The sequence below is a fragment of the Tasmannia lanceolata genome, unplaced genomic scaffold (assembly GCF_043159265.1).
Source record: "Tasmannia lanceolata isolate RefF3 unplaced genomic scaffold, GAP_Taslan_0.1 ptg000006l, whole genome shotgun sequence".
Lineage (NCBI taxonomy): Eukaryota > Viridiplantae > Streptophyta > Magnoliopsida > Canellales > Winteraceae > Tasmannia > Tasmannia lanceolata.
In genome coordinates this window covers 46,975,064-46,993,804 of record NW_027518683.1, presented here as the reverse complement: position 1 = coordinate 46,993,804, position 18,741 = coordinate 46,975,064, and the positions used below count along the sequence as shown (strand labels likewise).

The 18,741-nt window shown below is 40.6% G+C and overlaps 1 protein-coding gene across 2 annotated transcripts; it reads left to right on the top strand.

Moving 5' to 3' along the window:
• Positions 1–1,649: 1,649 nt before the first annotated feature.
• On the top strand, positions 1,650–17,168 carry RABA5A (RAB GTPase homolog A5A). 2 transcript variants are annotated; one of them, XM_077383336.1, is made up of 3 exons: positions 1,650–1,894; positions 12,669–13,163; positions 16,514–17,168. In XM_077383336.1, exons 2-3 carry the CDS (start codon positions 12,827–12,829, stop codon positions 16,840–16,842), a joined length of 666 nt encoding a protein of 221 aa, XP_077239451.1. In that variant the 5' UTR covers positions 1,650–1,894; positions 12,669–12,826; the 3' UTR covers positions 16,843–17,168. The 2 variants fall into 2 exon arrangements, with proteins under 2 accessions (XP_077239451.1, XP_077239452.1); XM_077383337.1 differs by lacking the exon at positions 1,650–1,894 and adding an exon at positions 5,802–5,868.
• The last annotated feature ends 1,573 nt before the right edge of the window (positions 17,169–18,741 follow it).

Genomic DNA, 18,741 nt, shown 5'->3' with positions numbered 1-18,741 from the left:
TATAGAAAAAAAGGGTAGTGATAAAATGTACTAGATAGGGGCTGTCAAGGGGAAGAGAAGAGGTAAAGCATATTACTTGCCATAAGTTTCTATTTAGCCACTCCCCTTTGTATAAAAAGAGTAGTCAAGATACACCTGAGGGGCTGTCCAGGAAGAGAGTGGTTGAATACATCATTTACTTGGAGTTGTCTTACCCAACCCATAGTAGTATAAAACAGTAGTAGTAGTTATAATTCACTGAATGGGAGCTGTATAGAAGGAAAATGGGAGTGCATTATCGAGCCAGGGGTGTGCTCACACCAATAGCAACCATAAGTCATTTAAGAGGAAAAGACAGCTTAGGTGGGCGTGATGACCAAATTAGGAGGGTGTTGATTTAACAGTAAATTTATTTTTCCTATAAAACGCCAACCGATTAGAGTTTAAGGGTCTGTTTAGTTGCGCCAGGGAAATGGAAACGGAAAGGAAAATGTACCCATTTTCCGTGGAAACGCCATTCTGTTGGATGTATACGGAAAGCGCGAAGAAAGTGACAATGGGACGTGGAATCATTTTGATCCTACGTGTAACCATGGTTTTAAATTTCGACTGAAATCCGAAATTTCGGTGGAGACCGACACCGAAATCAACAAAAACCGAAACAGTCATTTATTTCGGCCAAAATTTCGATTTTGCCCAAAATTTAAACAAAAAAACCTTTTTTTTATTTATTATTTTAATGTTTTACCGAAATTTCTGTCAAAATATAATATTGAGTAAAATACCATTTTCTTTGTGGTACCAGATTTCGACCGAAATTTCGAAATTTCAGGGTCCGAAACCGGTACCGAAACTGAAATTTTGAACCATGCTCCGTAGATATCCCACATAATGCATATCTATTAGAAAATTCATTGCAATTTGCGACCACGATAAAATCAACTCCGATCACGGAGAGTTAGATCATCGCTGGATTGTTTCTTGGGTTCTCAAAACATACACTGCCTATTCAGTCGTCTAACCCTCCAACCTGGACACCCCCATGAGAATTCTGTTTCTCCTCTATCACTAATACTCTATAAAATCTGGATTTTCTGTTTGCTTAGACAGAACTCCTAGACCGGGTCATAAAATAAGTTTCTTTGTCATGGTAAGGCTTAAAAGGACATGAGGGCTCTTGTTCTTGCTATTCTGATCCGAACACAAAAATTATGAGAGAAGAAAAGCAGCAGGAGAAGGGTATTAAGGAATACATATTCGGTAGGATTTAGTTGGGAAAGGAAAAGCAGAATGCTAAAAGACCTGTGGTGGTATGCGTAATCCATTCGTTAGGGCTTTCATCGGCGCCACGTGTACGAGATCCTCTATACTATAAAATAAAACTAGTGGGATATCCCATACATGCACTGGTTTTGGAGAATTTGTAGGGTTAGGTTCGTCGAATTGGCAAGAGGGGGGCGTTCTATAATCTAATCTACAAGGAATTACACCAATTGTGAGGTCTCGACCGGTGATGAACTCTTGACAGGGACTACAACACCATTCGTGTCTATAACCGTGGGCCCAACATTTAATTTGTTGAAATCTTGGATCAAGTTAGCCCCACCCATATTTTTCAAATTGAACTTTACACCCCACCAAATGAATATATTGGAGGATGTGTGACACCCCGTTTCCGCGTTTGTAAATCCGAGCTCGAGACTGGGAAACGAGTTATTTTCCGTGACGTCAATGTAATTCGCGCTACTTCTGTCGTGAAAAAAAAAAAAAAAAAAAAATCGAGCAGCAAACAAAAGCCCTAAAAACAGAAGCCATACTTTCTCTTCTCTTCTCGTCCGCTCGACTCAATCTGATCTGCACGGCACTCGCACAAGCAACACTCCAATCCTCAAGCTCCTTTGCTTCCTCATCACATGTATTCGTCGTTCCTTTCTCTTTCCCTCTTTTTTTTTTTTTTCTATATATTTCTCCTTGAATCTCTGTCATTATGCTTGGATCTTTGTTTTTTTGTGCTTGGATGTTTGTTTTGTGGGTATTTGGCTTAGATCTATCTATTTTTTTGGGGTGTGGATCATTTTTTTGGTTAGGGCTTGGATTTATGTATTGTCCTTGGATTTAGGTATGGGGTTTCGGATATTGTTGGGCATTTGTCTGTTTTTTTAAGCCGAAAACTATGGGCGAGCAAAGGGTTTTATTGTCTCAGGTTTTCGGATTTTCTTGTTGGGCAGTAGATGTATGTACTGTTGGGGTATAGATCTTTTTAATGGTTGGGGTTTGGGATTTTGTGTTATCCTCCCTGGTTTTTCTTATATTTTACCCCAAAACTAGGGTTTTTCTTCATGGTTTTCTAAATTTTTACCATGGTTGTTCGGGTCTCAGGTTTTCGGTTTCCATTCTTGGGGCTTGGATATGATTTATCTTCTGTTCTTGGACTTGTTATTCTGATGATGGATGTGGTTGTCAATGATCTTGGGTGTTTTTATGGAAGTGATATTCTGTTGTTCTAATCTCTTTCTGTTGTTCCCCAATTATATAGTAGTATAGTAGTATTGGGTGTTTTTTATGATGGATGTTCTTGGGTGTTTTTTTTTATGATGGTTGTTCTTGGGTGTTTTTGATGGATGTGGTTGTCATAGACTGTTTCTATACTAGTATTTTTTTATTACATTGTGGTTGATTGTTTACATGGGGGTATTAATGGTGGTTTTTTTTTGGAGATTATGGTAGTGTTAATGGTGTTTTTTTTTGGAGATTTTGGTTGTTTTTTTGTGCTAAGGGTAGAGGAGATGCCAAATGAAAGGGCAGGGGGCGTAACTTGCTTTGTATGTGGTAAATAACATATTCTGTGCTGTTTCTTTTCCGTTTCCTGGCAACTGAATGCACAGTCCTGCTGTTTCTTTTCCGTTTCCTGGCAGCTGAATGCGCACTCCCACTGCTTTCTTAGCAGTTTATTTTACTTCTTTGGAGTCTAGGGGCTAGATCTGAATGGGACTTTACTTCTTTGGAAGCAGTAGGTTCATAGGGGGTATCTTGATTGTCTGGGACCAATCGAAATGGGAGCTTCAAGAGTCTTGGCACAGGAGGTTCTCGGTTTCAATTGTAGTTCGAAAGAATGGAGATAATTCTTTATAGACCTTCACAGGGGTTTATGGTCCAATACAGAGGGAGGAGCTAACAGTGGTTAGAGAAAGATAGTCTCACCCGTGGTGCATCGGAGGGGGGGGGGGACTTTAATGAAATTCGGATAAGAGGGGAAAGACTTGGTTGTCGAAGGGCCACCCAGAATATGATGGCCTTCTCTGACTTCATTGCAAATTTTGAACTGATTGATTTGCCATTATTGGGTGCTCAATTTACTTGGGCAAGAAACTCCTGTCGCAGTCGGGTTGACCGCCTTCTCATTTACCCGTAGCGGCGTGCGTGTGTTCCTGACGTCTGCCAAAATGCATTACCACACTCTGTGTCCGATCACTGTCTGCTGCTTCTTGATCCAAGATTGGAATCTTGGGGCCCTTCGCCGTTTAGATTTGAGATCGCATGGTTAGAGATCCCTAAGATGGATGAGAAAATGGGGGAATTGTGGGCAAATTTCAATGTATCAGGGCCATCTAACGTGATAATTGGTTGAAAAACTACTCTATAGTAAGAAAAGACTGAAGGAGTAGAATGTAGATAGAATCCAGTTGGCATTGGAAAGGAACAAGTGGTTGAGTGTCAACGCTATGGACAGAATCCCTAAGGATAGAATCCCTAGAGCTAAAGGGGAACTCTTCTCTAAAGGACAGACTCCTAGAAGAAAGAGGACAGACTCATATACTCTATAAAGGCTGGACAGAATCCTATGGTTCTACGAGGGTAGGACAGACTCCTAAACTACTGACTCTATGGCGGTAGGACAGAATCCAATGGCTTTGTGAAGATAGGATATAATCCTATATCACTGTAGAGATAAGACAGAATCCTATGACTTTCTGACTGTGGGACAGAATTGTAAACTCTATGACAGTAGGACAGACTCCTAAACTGATGGACTGACTTTTAACACTAGAGGACAGGTTCCTATCTAGAGGACATATTCCTAGCTAATGGACAGAATCCTAAACTATATATTCTAAGCAAGGGGGGTGCTAATGAGACTGGGCTAGTCTCCTAGATAATGAGGAAACAACTATCACTAACGAGACACTGAATGTCTCCAATGAAGGGCTCAAAGTAACCTTATCATTGCCTTTGCAATGATAAATAGGGTTAAGGCAACTAAAAAAAAACTAAGTTAGTCTTCTAAGAATAGGGGGTGCAATTTGTGAGACTTAGATAGTCTCCTAAAATGGGGGCTCTAGATGACTCTTTCATTGCCCTTACAATGAATGGAGAACCTAATGTCTGAAGGTGTCTAAAGACTGAGAAACTCTACTAAATAAAGAGGGGAGTGCTATTTGGACCGAGCAAGTCCCCTAAGGATGGGCTTGGGATGACTCCTTCATTGCCCTTGCAATGAAGATAACGAGTGTCAATGAGACTAAATACGTCTCGGAAAGACAAAGGGATAAGGAGTAAAGGAAAAAAAATGGTTAGAATTGTACTACTATCAATACATGGCTTAGATTAATCTAGGAAGTAATAACAGCACAACCATGCTTTGGTATTGCAATTCCCATGTTATGTCATCAATACAACAAGTTAGCACATTAATTGACTATTCATTTTCAAAGAAATAAGCAAAAACAAGGCATGATGATAGTGTACATAGTAAATCATAATTGATTAACACTACCTCCAAAGGGCATAAAAAAATCTGGTTTGTGGATAAAATTGAAAAGACTCAAACCCTGCATTCTTGTTTTAAAATAACATAAATAATTGAGTAAAAAAAATTAATGAAAGTTTAGCTCTTTGTAAATGAGTGCTGTGTAATGCTCACATTAGTAACATACACAAGGAATAAATTAAACCTAACATGTCAAATGTGTCCAACACTAAACTACTTATCTAACCAATTAAAGATTTCTCATTTGATCAGCCCTTATTCCATATTTGATTTCAAAGTTACCTTCAAACCTCTCTTTAACTACCAAATGAATTTCATGATCCAAGCAAAAAATTTGACTTTGACAGTATCTACTTCATCTTACCTTTTATGGCAAAAAAATTCTTGTAATGTCTTCAAGAATATAAGGGAGAACTATTGCAGAGATAGTGTATAGAAAACCAAAACTCATTAACAACCAAAAAATAAAGGATGTACAAGCTCAAACCCTAAGTCCTTACCCTCTTTCTTCTCCGGCCATTTTTCCGGCCGATTCACCTTCTCCAGCGAATGTGAACTCCGGCCGGCATTGCTTCCTCATTTTCCTCCTTGATTTTTGTTCAAGCTACTACTTCTTATTTGATACCTTACTTCGAACCCTAGCTCTAAACCCTATTTTCAGCCTTTTCTTTTTAAACTTTGGAACTGTAGATCCGTTATCATTTTCTTTGATTCTCGCCATTATTATGTCTTGAGCTTGGAAAGAAGAGAAATTGCAAAAGGAAAGAGATTAGGAGAGTAGAAATCGAGAGAGGGAGAGAAATTAGAGGAGAAAAAGGAGAAATAAGTTGTTTTAACTATATTTTGGGCTGATCTGTTCGTTGTTGCATTTTTCCGGCAAGATTTCTTGAACTCTGGCTATGATTTGAGGATCTAGTTCAACTTCTCCGAGGAATTTCACCGGAAAATTTTTCTACAATAGATTCTGAATCTGTTCATTATCTTGTCTTTGGCAATTTCATCAACTTCGAGTATTTCAGAGTCTAATTTTCATTTTTCTCGGCTAACATTTCGGGTAACATTTTAGATCTTGCTATCTCTTTTGGCTAAAATTGATTAGCTAGTGGATTTCTTTCATTCTGGTAAGAATCTTTTATATTTCAGTTTTTTATATATTCAGTCAAAATAATTATGCTACGAAATGTTGTTTCTCTTCATAAAAGGCAGAATGTATTGTAATTATCACTTGAACTGTTTTCTGGAAATTGCATGCTTAGAATAACAAATTATTTATCCTGAGTGTTGTATACGCTCATGATGTTATAGATATTGGAAGAGATTTTAGGTATATTCTTTCTCTGATGGTATGATGATGAACAGCTATGTGATACTTATGACAATAAGGTTAAAAAATACCTAGTAATTGGAGAATTGTCTTAATCTCTTTTAGGCCTGCAAAAGTGATACCTGCACTAGGGTTTTTGTTCTGTTACATTTTATTCTGGTGCGAATTTTTTGATGGTCTGCAAATTATTTCTTTCTCCTTAGTCATTGCCTGGTATAATTTTGAGGGGTTTTTGGTGAGAGAACGAAAACCATTGGAGTTCTTGTAGTTTATACTTTATTCATAGGGTTTAAGTATGAAAATGTGGTTCTTTGATCTAGGTTTTAATAGCTGATATTAAAATTTTTGTTATAGGATTGTGCTACAGACTTGTATGCTCATAGTTTCTTTTCAAAGATCTTCAGGCCTGTTCAACAAAATAGCAAGATAGTTAAAATGATAGATATTTTGGTCTCATCCGTAATGCAATTCATGTTAACCCATGGTCTGTAGGTTGCTTGATTTTCTATGTTTAAAGAATACCTACACAATCGTAGCATAGACATGTTTTATTGAGTGCACTATGTTAGCTTGTTTTATGTGGCTTGCCCCTTTCACAATGGTGGATTGAACCTTCTGGCAGCTCTTTGAACATTAAAAGACAAGGTGAGTTAGTGTGTCTAGCAAAACATGGTTGTTTTGACATCATTTCCCCTTTATGGAAGCCCAGCATGGAAAGACAATTTAAGTCATGTCAGTCTTCTTTCATGTCTCAGTTTATTTTTTTTACGATGGTTCTTCAAAATCTTTACAAAGTTCTTATTTCAATTTGTGAAAATTAGTCATGAAATGGAAGATGGAATTGAATGTAGTCTGTGGAAGTGAATATTATCATGTGATAGTGAGGCAGCAGGGCTTGAAATGGGTATAATATTATAAAAAAAGATCATTTTAGGTTCCAAGCAAAGTATGAAGAGTGTCAACCAAAGGCTTATTAGTTAGTACATCACATCAGGCTTATTCATGGTGGTTTTATGACCTGCCTAATAGATTGGATGATTTCAGCTGTTGTACATCCTTTATTTTTTTTGGTTGTTAATGAGTTTTGGTTTTCTATACACTATCTCTGCAATAGTTCTCCCTTATATATTCTCGAAGACATTACAAGAGTTTTTTTTGCAATAAAAGGTAAGATGAAGTAGATATTGTCAAAGTCAAATTTTTTGCTTGGATCATGAAATTCATTTGGTAGTTAAAGAGAGGTTTGAAGGTGACTTTGAAATCAAATATGGAATAAGGGCTGGTCAAATGAGAAATCTTTAATTGGTTAGATAAGTAGTTTAGTGTTGTACACATTTGACATGTTAGGTCCAATTTGTTTCTTGTGTATGTTACTAATGTGAGCATTACACAACACTCTTTTACAAAGGGCTAAACTTTTATTAATTTTTTTTTACTCAATTATTTATGTTATTTTAAAACAAGAATGCAGGGTTTGAGTCTTTTCAATTTTATCCACTAACCAGATTTTTTTTATGCCCTTTGGAGGTAGTGTTAATGCAATTATGATTTACTATGTACTCTATCATCCTGTCTTGCTTTTGCTTATTTCTTTGAAAATGAAGATAGTCAATTAGTGTCCTAACTTGTTGTATTGATGACATAACATGGGAATGCCAATACCAAAGCATGGTTGTGCTGTTATTACTTCCTAGAGTAGATTAATCTAAGCCATGTATTGATAGTAGTACAATTCTAACCATTTTTTTCCTTTACTCCTGTCCCTCTGTCTTTCCGAGACGTATTTAGTCTCATTGACACTCGTTATCTTCATTGCAAGGGCAATGAAGTAGTCATCCCAAGCCCATCCTTAGGGGACTTGCTCGGTCCAAATAGCACCCCCCTCTTTATTTAGTAGACTTTCTCAGTCTTTAGACACTTCAGACATTAGGTTCTCCATTCATTGCAAGGGCAATGAAAGAGTCATCTAGAGCCCCCATTTTAGGAGACTATCCAAGTTTCACAAGTTGCACCCCCTATTCTTAGAAGACTAACTTAGTTTTCTTTTAGTTGCCTTAACCATATTTATCATTGCAAGGGCAGTGATAATGTTATTTGGAGCTCTCCAATGGAGACATTCAGTGTCTCGTTAGTGATAGTTGTTTCCTCATTATCTAGGAGACTAGCCCAGTCTCATTAGCACCCTCCTTACTCAGTTTAGGAATATGTCCATCAACTAGGAATTCTCGTTAGTGCAACATCGTTTTCCGGCGGACCGCCGATCTGGCCGTCCGCCGGGCCTCTAGCTCTCTACCGCTGAACTCTATCCAGCCAATCTCTCATGCCCGCTTATTTTCTAGATTTGAAAGGAGGATCAAAGTGGGTTTCAATAGCTCTCTATCCCTAAACTCTATCCAGCCAATCTCTCATGCCCGCTTATTTTCTACATTTGAAAGGAGGATCAAAGTGGGTTTCAATGGCAAGTGGAGTTTACGAAGATGGGGGTGATTTTGCTGGAAACCATGGAGGTGGAAAATGGTGAAAATCATATGGGAGGTGACTGCGGAAGAGGAGATAGTAAAAGGGATGGCCAAAATAGGGTATGATGAAGGATCTGTTGGAGATGGGGTCTAGAGTTTTGGGTGAAATCGATGGTAGGGATTCAAGGTGGCAAACGGGTCGTGTCGCCTGCGGCCCGGCACGGATAGCTACAGTGACGCGTGCCGTGCCGGGCTTGGTTGGCGGGCCGGCACGGACCGTGAGCCCGGATGCCCCCTTTAAAAAATATGTTTTTTTTTTTTTTTTTATTAAAAGTGTGTTTTTTTTTTAAAAAAAAACCCGAGAATACCCCCAAAAGGTGTTTCAAACGGCTAGTTTGGGGGGTATTCTCGTCCAAAACTTATATATTTCATAAAATCTCGAAAATACCCCCTCCAACAATTTTATTACAAGGTTATTTTAGTACTTATGTTTCTCATCCCTTTGACACATGGCACAAGTTTATTGCATAGTTTTTTTTTATCCAAAAGTGAATAGTATTTTCCTATAGCAACCCTATTAAATTTTTTTTATAAAGATGGGAGGTCTCAAAGAAAAATTTATTCAAAATTAAGGTATTCATTTTGAATTGGTTGCCCCACGACACGTTTGCCACGTTGAAATTGTGGGCCTATGAATAGATTGAATTGAAGAGAATGGTAATGTGAAATTACCATGTGAACCCATCGTGATTATAATATTGGTTCATTGGTGTCTACACCTACCTTAGTTAAGATATGGATGGATTAGTGTAAACCTGTCACATTAGATTAAAATAATTATTAGATAATCACTTTCCCATTAGATAATTATTGAAAAAGGGACAGATATATATATATATATATATATATATATATATATATATAAAACTCATAAGTTTACACGATATACATGTAATATGGTGTAAGCCCGTATAGTAAAGTATTTTTCAAAAAGTATAAGGCTTACCCCATAGGATGATCCAAGCCATCCATTTGATGGGCCGCATATTTACCCCAAAAATCATTTTCATTGGATGACTCGAACCCTCAGATCTATAGAGGTTTCCATAGTATGCAGTTCCACTATAGATTGTAGGGCTAGGATCCAAGATTTTTTTTTTTTTTTTTTGGATATTTAAGTCCTTTGGTTGAAAAATGTGATTGAACGGGCCGGCCCAGCCCGGCGGGCTGCTGGCCGTGGGCCGTGCCGTGCTCGCCTTGGAGAAAATCGGCCCGGCCCGACCCGTGAACCCTTCCGTGCCGTGCTGTGCCCGGCCCTTCCGGGCCTGATATTTCCGTGCCGGCCACCTTGAGTAGGGATGGCTGAGATGGTGAAGAAGAAGGTGGATGATGGTTGTAGATCTTGGATCTATTGGAGGTGGGTTTGATGGTGGTGGTGGATGGAATAGAAGAGATGGGTTGGGTGTGGATGGTGGTGGCGATGGTGGAGAGAGAGCTGTAAATCTCGGATTTAATGGAGGGTTTGATGGTGAGGTGGTGCTAATGACAGAAATGGAAGAGGGTTTGAGGCCTTTTGGGGTTTTGAGAAATGGATTTTAATGGAGGTGGGTGATTGGATCTATGGTGGTGGAATGGCGGCGACGATGGGGAGGTCGAGGAAGAAAACCCAAATCTCTCTCTCTCTCTCTCTCCTTTTTTATCTCTTCCTCTCTCATCTGATCTCTCCCTCTCTCTCTCTCTCTCTTTGGTCCCTCTCTCTCACTCTCTGATCTCTATCTCTCTCTCTTGATGGTGGCCAGATGTTGCCGAAGATGGGCCGATCTTGCAGGAATTGCAGAGATGGTGGCTGGAGGGGCGGAATGGCCGAAGCTGGGCTCGAGAAGGCCGGATTTAATGGTGAAAGGGCCGGATCTGGTTAGGGTTGATAGAGAAAGTGGGTGGGAGAGTCTTTGGAGGTTGTGGAAGGGGCCGATGTAAGGAAAATGGTTCCGGATTCGGGGGAAAAGGAGGAGGTTGGATGTGGAGGTGAGGGAGGTTGTGGATAGCGGCAATGATCTGTTAGGGTTAAGGTTTGAAGGAGGAGGAGGAGGAGGAGGAGGGGAGTATTAGGGTTGTTGGGGCTAGGGTTGAATGGGGAAGGAGGAGGGGAATATTATAGTTTAGGGTTAGGGCTTGGAGTATACTTTTGGATGGGATGATTTTTGGGTTAGGGGAAGTAGTTTTTGGAGAGGATGATGGAAGGATTTGATATATTTTTAATGGGGAGCCACCGGTGTTTGGTGGTGATTCGAGGTGGAGGCCAGCGAAGATCAGATGATGATGTTGGGCGATATTGAGTGTTTGGCTATCGTGCACGGTTAGGGGCGCACAATAGCTTTGGGCCTTCGAGTGAGATTTTTTGAAAATCGAATTTACCACCCGGATTGTGGTGAAGAAATCGATGTGACGTGGCAGATTACGATCTTGACTTGGGGTCCCACAAATATGGCATATTTTGCTGGATTCGATTCTATTGAGGCTATTGGGTAATGTAAGGGGTAATGGTTTTTTCTTTTGGGCCAAGGAGAATGCTCATGGGCAATTCATACTATGTAAATCTAGTGGGACTACTGGTCCCCATTGTAATTTTGCTGGTATGAATATATTTGTCAATTTTTTTAAAAAAAGGAATATGTCCTCTAGATAGGAACCTGTCCTCTAGTGTTAAAAATCAGTCCATCAGTTTAGGAGTCTGTCCTGCTGTCATAGAGTTTAGGATTCTGTCCCACAGTCATAAAGTCATAGGATTCTGTCTTATCTCTACAGTGATATAGGATTCTGTCCTATCTTCACAAAGCCATTGGATTCTGTCCTACCGCCATAGAGTCAGGAGTTTAGGAGTCTGTTCTACCCTCGTAGAGCCATAGGATTCTATCTTGCCTTTATAGAGTATAGGAGTCTGTCCTTTAGAGAGGAGTTCCCCTTTAGCTCTAGGGATTCTGTCCTTAGCATTGACACTCCGCCAGGCTGTGGATCACGGGGTGTTGTCTTCTTCCACCACTTTTTCCTTTCCCATGCCAACTGGATTCTATCTACATTCTACTCCAGTCTTTTCTTACTATAGCGTAGTTTTTCAACCAATTATCACGTTAGATGGCCCTGATACATTGAAATTTGCCCACAATCCCCCCATTTTCTCATCCCTCTAACCATGCGATCTCAAATCTGAACGGCGAAGGGCCCCAAGATTCCAATCTTGGATCAAGAAGCAGCGGACAGTGTTCGGACACAGAGTTCGGTAATGCCTTTTGGCAGACGTCAGGAACACACGCACGCCGCTACGGGTAAATGAGAAAGCGGTCAATCCGACTGCGACAAGAGTTTCTTGCCCAAGTAAATTGAGCACCCAATAATGGCAAATCAATCAGTTCAAAATTTGCAATGAAGTCAGAGAAGGCCATCATATTCTGGGTGGCCCTTCGACAACCAAGTCTTTCCCCTCTTATCCGAATTTCATTAAAGTCCCCCCCCCCCCCCCCTCCGATGCACCACGGGTGAGACTATCTTTCTCTAACCATTGTTAGCTCCTCCCATAAGAGACACTTCTCCTCCCTCTGTATTGGACCAGAAACCCCTGTGAAGGTCCATAAAGAATCATCTCCATTCTTTCGAATTACAATTGAAACCGTCTAACCACTGTTAGCTCCTCTCATAAGAGACACTTCTCCCTCTGTATTGTACCAAAAAAGTTTTCTCCAAATGCAGCAAACAATCTCCTTATCTAGTATTCTTGGGCTTCTAGTTAAGAATTATAAATGATAATGGAAAATAATGGAAGTGGTTAGACCTACCTTGAATGCTAAGCAACCCCTCATCATGTTTTCATGCGTCTCTCATAATAAATAAAGAACAAATTCTGCATGATGTATCACATATTTGCATTAGTTATCCCGAGCATTCTTTTTGTATGTTTTTCATTAAATTGTTATTCCTCCATCTGATTCTTTAACTTCGAAACTTCAGTGAAGCTGAACATTGGCAAGTGCATATCAAGATATTTTTTGCCATGTGCTTGAAAAATAAATGTTGATTAATCATTAATAAATAAATTCCTTTAGCCCTATTTTCTACTAACATTACTGTGTTTTATCTTTCACAGATTCACTTGGTGAAAATTGAGATGCTTGTATTACAATCTGGAAAGCAACTACTTGTTGATAAAACCGTATGGGCACTGTATGGTGATTGCTTCGCCTGTTGACTGTGGTACCATGGCAAGCCTTGCATCTAGAACGGTGATCTAGTAGGGTTTAAAGGATGGCTTCTTATTCAGAGGAACAGGGTGAAGATTACCTTTTCAAAATTGTTCTGATTGGTGACTCTGCTGTTGGAAAATCGAATTTGCTTGCAAGATTTGCGAGGGATGAGTTCTACCCCAACTCCAAATCAACAATCGGAGTGGAGTTTCAAACACAGAAGATGGATATTGGTGGAAAGGAAATTAAAGCACAAATTTGGGACACAGCAGGTCAAGAGCGTTTTAGAGCTGTGACATCTGCATATTACCGAGGTGCTGTTGGAGCTCTTTTGGTATATGACATTAGTAGACGTCAGACTTTTGATAGCATTGGCCGATGGCTTAATGAATTGCACAGTGAGTGCTAATTTTTTTTTTTGAAAGTTGACTGAAATTTTATTGATATTGTGAGTGATACATTGGGACCAGAGGTCCCACCAGGTATTACATAGCATCATTAAAGATGGCCAGAGGTATACTCCTGACCAGAGGTGTGAGGTTGTAACATGTAAGCAGAAAAACAGACAGCATTATGTTGAAAATCCCATCGCCCATAACCAGTCCTTTCTTTCGCTAATCATCGCAATTAAGAACTAGTAACCTCCAATAAGTAAATCCCACGATTGGATTACTAAAGCACTACCAAAACCCCATCTCTGGAATACTTCAATCTTCACCAAAAGGTGTAGTGTCCAGCGACCCCTATCATTTGACAGACATAAGGACTAACATCCAACCCAAAATAATGCGACCCCTATCATTTGACAGACATAAGGACTAACATCCAACCCAAAATAATCCTTATCACTGATTCCCATTAGAACATCCTAAAAAAAACTCTAAAGCATCTCTTTTTAAAAAACCACAGAGGGACAAGCTAGGCTGAAGACTTCTTTAATTCCAGAATAAGTCCCACCACCTCAGATATGAATACCTCCTCATCCAGACTCAAAATGGAGAGTTCCTCATCCGAAGGGGTATGTTCTCCTGATGCTCTCTTCCTAGCAATCATATCCTCTAGTTTCAGAATTCCCTTCCTCTGATCTTCCTCCCAGCGAAGGCACCTAGAAGTCTGTTCCTCCTCCAATTTTTTGATGAAAAAGGGATGTTTATGCAAAGGGGAGTGGGATTCCTTAATCGTCTACATGCCCGTCAACATAAAGATTCCTTCTGGCGTACATCTAGCTTCTTCCTTTAAAATCTTCCATTGCTGCTTAGAGAAATCCTTAGCAATTTCCTTCTGTGTTGGGGAGTGATTGGATGCGCATTCCTCCCGGTAAGCCATCCTTCTCAGGACTCTTAGGGAAGTCTCCATTTCAAACAAGTCTACCAGAAGCTTTCTCTTTTTACCCCGGCATGAAGACGAGGAGGATGGGGGACGAGATACCGAGACGCCTTGATCTTCCATTTAAATCCAAAATCCCAAGCCCAAAGGAAGAAGAGAAGAAGATCACCTAAAAAACAACGTATCAGCGCAGAATGGATACAGAACGAAGACCAATAACCCAAGTTTATGAAGAGTCTTCCGCTATCATGAAGCGGCATTAATTGCGCCGCAGTGGCGCTTCCCAATTTCATCATTAATTCTTCCTTTAGATACGAAGGTTATCCCCATTATACTTCAGCCATCCTCCAATTAGGTGAATATTAGTTTCTTTCACGTTTTTCAACGTGCTAGCCCCATTGCCGATGGCGGGATGCACAACCATAACCGCATAAAACCAAAAGACACAAACTATTTGACTTCCCACGGCAGGAAAAAAGTTCCTGCTAGCTCCAGGGTTTGACATCTTTACGGTCTTCGAAGATGCCCCCCCCCCCCCCCCCCCCCCCCCTTTTTTAAGGGCTTCTTCTTGACGGTTGCACAGAAGGAAGGCGCCCGAATCAGCCAAAAATCCAACTGTCAGGAAGACAATCCAAGAAAATTGCTCTTATGCCGAGCAAGCCACATATGAGGGCCCACCCTTTTCTAGGAACTGACCATTATTTCTAGAACCCTGATTCATCTTAGATATAGCTGGATTGCCCCACAGGCAAATATTCCAACCTGAAACAGGGTCCTGATCTCGTGACCCTGAATTGAAACTCAGATGTCTTTTCAGACCAGGCTCGGGAAGCGAGCCTTGCACATTTCCAAATCTGACTCTTGAAGATTTGAAATTTGAATCCTGATGAGGTGGTTTCAGAATGCCAGCTGGCCGCCTAGCCTGGATCTCCATGGGGGGCACCGACTCCCTGTTTTCCAGTGGGCAATCAACGAAGAATCTCTCTGACCATCTCCAAGATCCAATCGGGTGCCTCTGGATCCCTGGATTGAGACTCCAACCATGTAACAGCGATTAGAAACCCATATCTTCACAAAGGGGGAAAATTTCCAACAAGGGGCATGGATTTTGGCTGATACAAAACCCATACATTGATTATGATGACCTTCCATTTTAATTTCCATCACCCGCCCAAAAAGATTTCCCAAGGCTTCAACTGTCGAGGAAGCCCGCACATGTAATGGGATACCGGAGAAATTGACCCATAGTGTCTCAGATCCCTGGATATAATCTGGGGACCAAAGGGAGAGGGAAGATAGGGGTACTCCCCAGATTCCGATTCCCAAGTCCAAAATCCTAGCAGCCATCTCTTCAGAGTCAAAGATAAAGAGGACCTCGTCATTGGAAAGCAAACACGGGCAAGCGAGAGAAGGAATGTTCCAGGAGTTTTTGGCCCACTCCCAAAGATCCTGAAGGGATCCAGACAGATCATTCCTTCTTCCATCAAACATGCCTTTAAGGAATCCAATCTTGTTTCTACCTCCTTGTCAGAAATAGAGAGCGATGGAAATCCATCTTCTGCCATAGAAGATGAGATTACCCCAGAGTCGGGCCATGGATCAGATTCCGGAGCTATCGGGCCTCCAGCACTGATCAAGTTTTCTATTTCCATCCTGAGCCACAGCCACGACATTTACTCTGTCGTTTAAAGTTAGAATAATTACAAGACGAGCAGGACCAATCCCCCCACCTCCACCACTGATCAAGTTTTCTATTTCTATCCTGAGCCATAGCCACCGGGCGATAAACTGAGGGTGATGAACTCTTCTTCCTTTGAGGGTACCTAGTCCTCCATTTGAAATTGTAAGAAGCACAGGATGTGCAAGACCGGTCCCCTTGTTTCTGGTTTTTTGCTTTCACCATCTACGCTCTCTTCATTCAATTCAACACTAGTGAGTGCTAATTTATAACTAATAGGATTCGTTGTTAATCAATGGACTTGCTTCATTTTTCCTTGTTTGCTACATTCCTTTTGGTGCTATGCTCTGTATCAACTATACTCTAAAACTTGGTTTATAATCCATCTCCTCCGTTCACTGTAACAGTGAACCCATGACCCCATCGATCCGGACATCCAACTGGACGGGTTCCTCTTGGGTAGGCCATAAAATGCCAGTAGAGTTTTTGTTTACAATTGGCACTGCTGACTGTCCATAATCAGGTTTTTGATTAGATGGTGGTGAAATCTTACAGTGTGGTTTTATGCTATGACTCTGAAAGAGACAATCCATTGTATAGTCCGGATCAATGGGCACTGCAGTAGTTGTGTGAAAATGGGTCATACACCAAGATTTAGAGGAATTTGAACACAGGATTTTTACTCCTTGTCTGCATATTTCTGATTAACTTACAATTAAGATTGTGGATTTCTTTTTTGAACAGCTCATTCTGACATGAACGTTGTTACCATACTGATTGGTAACAAGTCGGATCTGAAGGATGCAAGGGAGGTTAGTACTGCTGAAGGCAAGACCCTAGCAGAGGCGCAAGGTTTGTTCTTTTTGGAAACATCAGCTCTTGATTCATCCAATGTAACTGCTGCCTTCCAGACCGTCGTCAAAGAGATATACAACATCTTGAGTAGGAAAGTCATCCTCTCTCAAGAACATAAGAAACAAGAGTCATGGATGGGCAATGGGAAGACTATGGTTTTACAAGGAGATGCAAGTGAAACAGAATATCATCAATCCAGGGGGTGCTGTTCTTCCTAATGCTGTTGCATATAGTGGTCTAAAAAAATGTAAAGGAATATGTGCGATTCCTTATTGTTGCTTAGATTGCAGATTTAGCAACATTTCGTTGGCATTGGTTGTAGAGGATGCTAAAAATTTAAATGTGAGCTCATAAGGAGATCAGAAGAAAATGGTGTCATAAAAATCGAAGTGATGGTCTGTGGATTCATATCCTTCTACCCTTCTTCCCTTCTTCCCCCAATTTGATTGTCAAGGACTTGGTTAGCTCCTATATGATTCTGTATCTGATGGTATGGCAATGCGAGGTTCCGATTGTGGCATAATGGCTGTCACGCTTGGTGTCCTATTTCTTTTTATTTTTATTTTTGCCCTCACACACAACACCAGAAAAAAAAGTCAGAAAGGTTCATGGTTGTTCCACTTAATCAACCCAAGTGATTTTAAATCAAAAGAAGATGAAAATCCCAGCTGCATGCACTTACCATCCCTGAGTGAACAGAACTAAAGGAAGCTATAATGAAGACATATTTCATCATCATTAGAGAAAGAAAACATCTTGACTGCATTCATCTCTCTCGAAAATGCAAAGAGTACAAGTGGAACAACCTTTTCCCTCTTACTAATCTTTGATGCAAGCATCATATTAAATTCATCGTTTAATCTGACACTTTCCCCAGACAGTTTCACTCACCAAGGCCCAAGTATCTATAATCTGTAGTTTGCAGTCGGTGAGTATATTTTGCATGCAGACTTCCATGTGAAGAACGAGCTTGTCTATCCTTATCATTTTTCTACTGTCTTTTCACTTAAAGTAACGAAAAAGTAAGGACTTCATGGTTCTACTTGAATCAACCCTATTCAACTTTTATGTAGAGGAACCTTCAATTTAGGTTAATATCCCTCTAAATTAATATACTCATAGCATTTCCCTCTTAACTGTGGAAAGAAAAGTTTTGGTTCTACTTCAGTCAACCCAACTCAAATTTTATGTAGAGGGCTTCAATTTATGTTAATATGCCATCCAGCTTGTAGAACGTAAGGGGGGGGGGGGGGGGGGGGGGGGGGGGGGGGAGGGGAAGAAAAACCTCTTTTCTTCGTAAGAGTAGATGAATAATATGGGCTTCCAAGCTGGAGACTGGGTGTGCAATGTCTGTAAATACCACAATTTCATATGGTGGAAAAAATGTTTGGTTTGTAAGGTTGGGAAAGAAACAGGCAAACTCGGCGACCTAGAGAGGTGCAGGAGGAAAACTCGGGGAGCTGTTGACCCGATTCTGGGAATATTTCTTGCAGTTCTATTGATGGGATTCCAACCTTAACTATTTTTGGTCAAGAGGTGGAAGATCGATGTACCCTTCTAAAATCCTGCTTAGTTGGTAGCCCAAAATGGGATAATTGGAGCCTGACGGACATTTGGAATCGAGCTAGAACTTATTGGAACATCCCATCCCTTCCAAGGCCAGGCAAACTCGGTCACAACATGATTTTATTCATGTTCATCAGTGAAGCTATGGCTGCCAAGGTCTTAAAGATGGGAGCAAATGCTTGTGGGTCTTTCCTCTCCTCTCTGTCGGTGTGGAGCCCAGTTATTAAGCCTGAGAAAAAAATAAGTTTGGTTTAACTTCTCAGGAATTCTGTTGCATGCTTGGGCGACATCTACGGTGGAGGCTTTGGGCCGCCTCTTTGGAATAGTATTAAAGGTGAGGTTAGAAGCGATGATGATTGCCTCAGCTTTGGTCCTTCTCTCGGATATTGCAGAAATGAAGCCTTTCGTCCATATTCAAATTCAAGATATCAATTTTCGAATCGAAATTTAATCACGGGTTCTTAAGGACACTCGCTTGGTATTACCGACGAGACTTCCCCCACCTCCTTTAGATCCTCTGGACTTGCCACCATTGGTTAAACCTCAAGAGC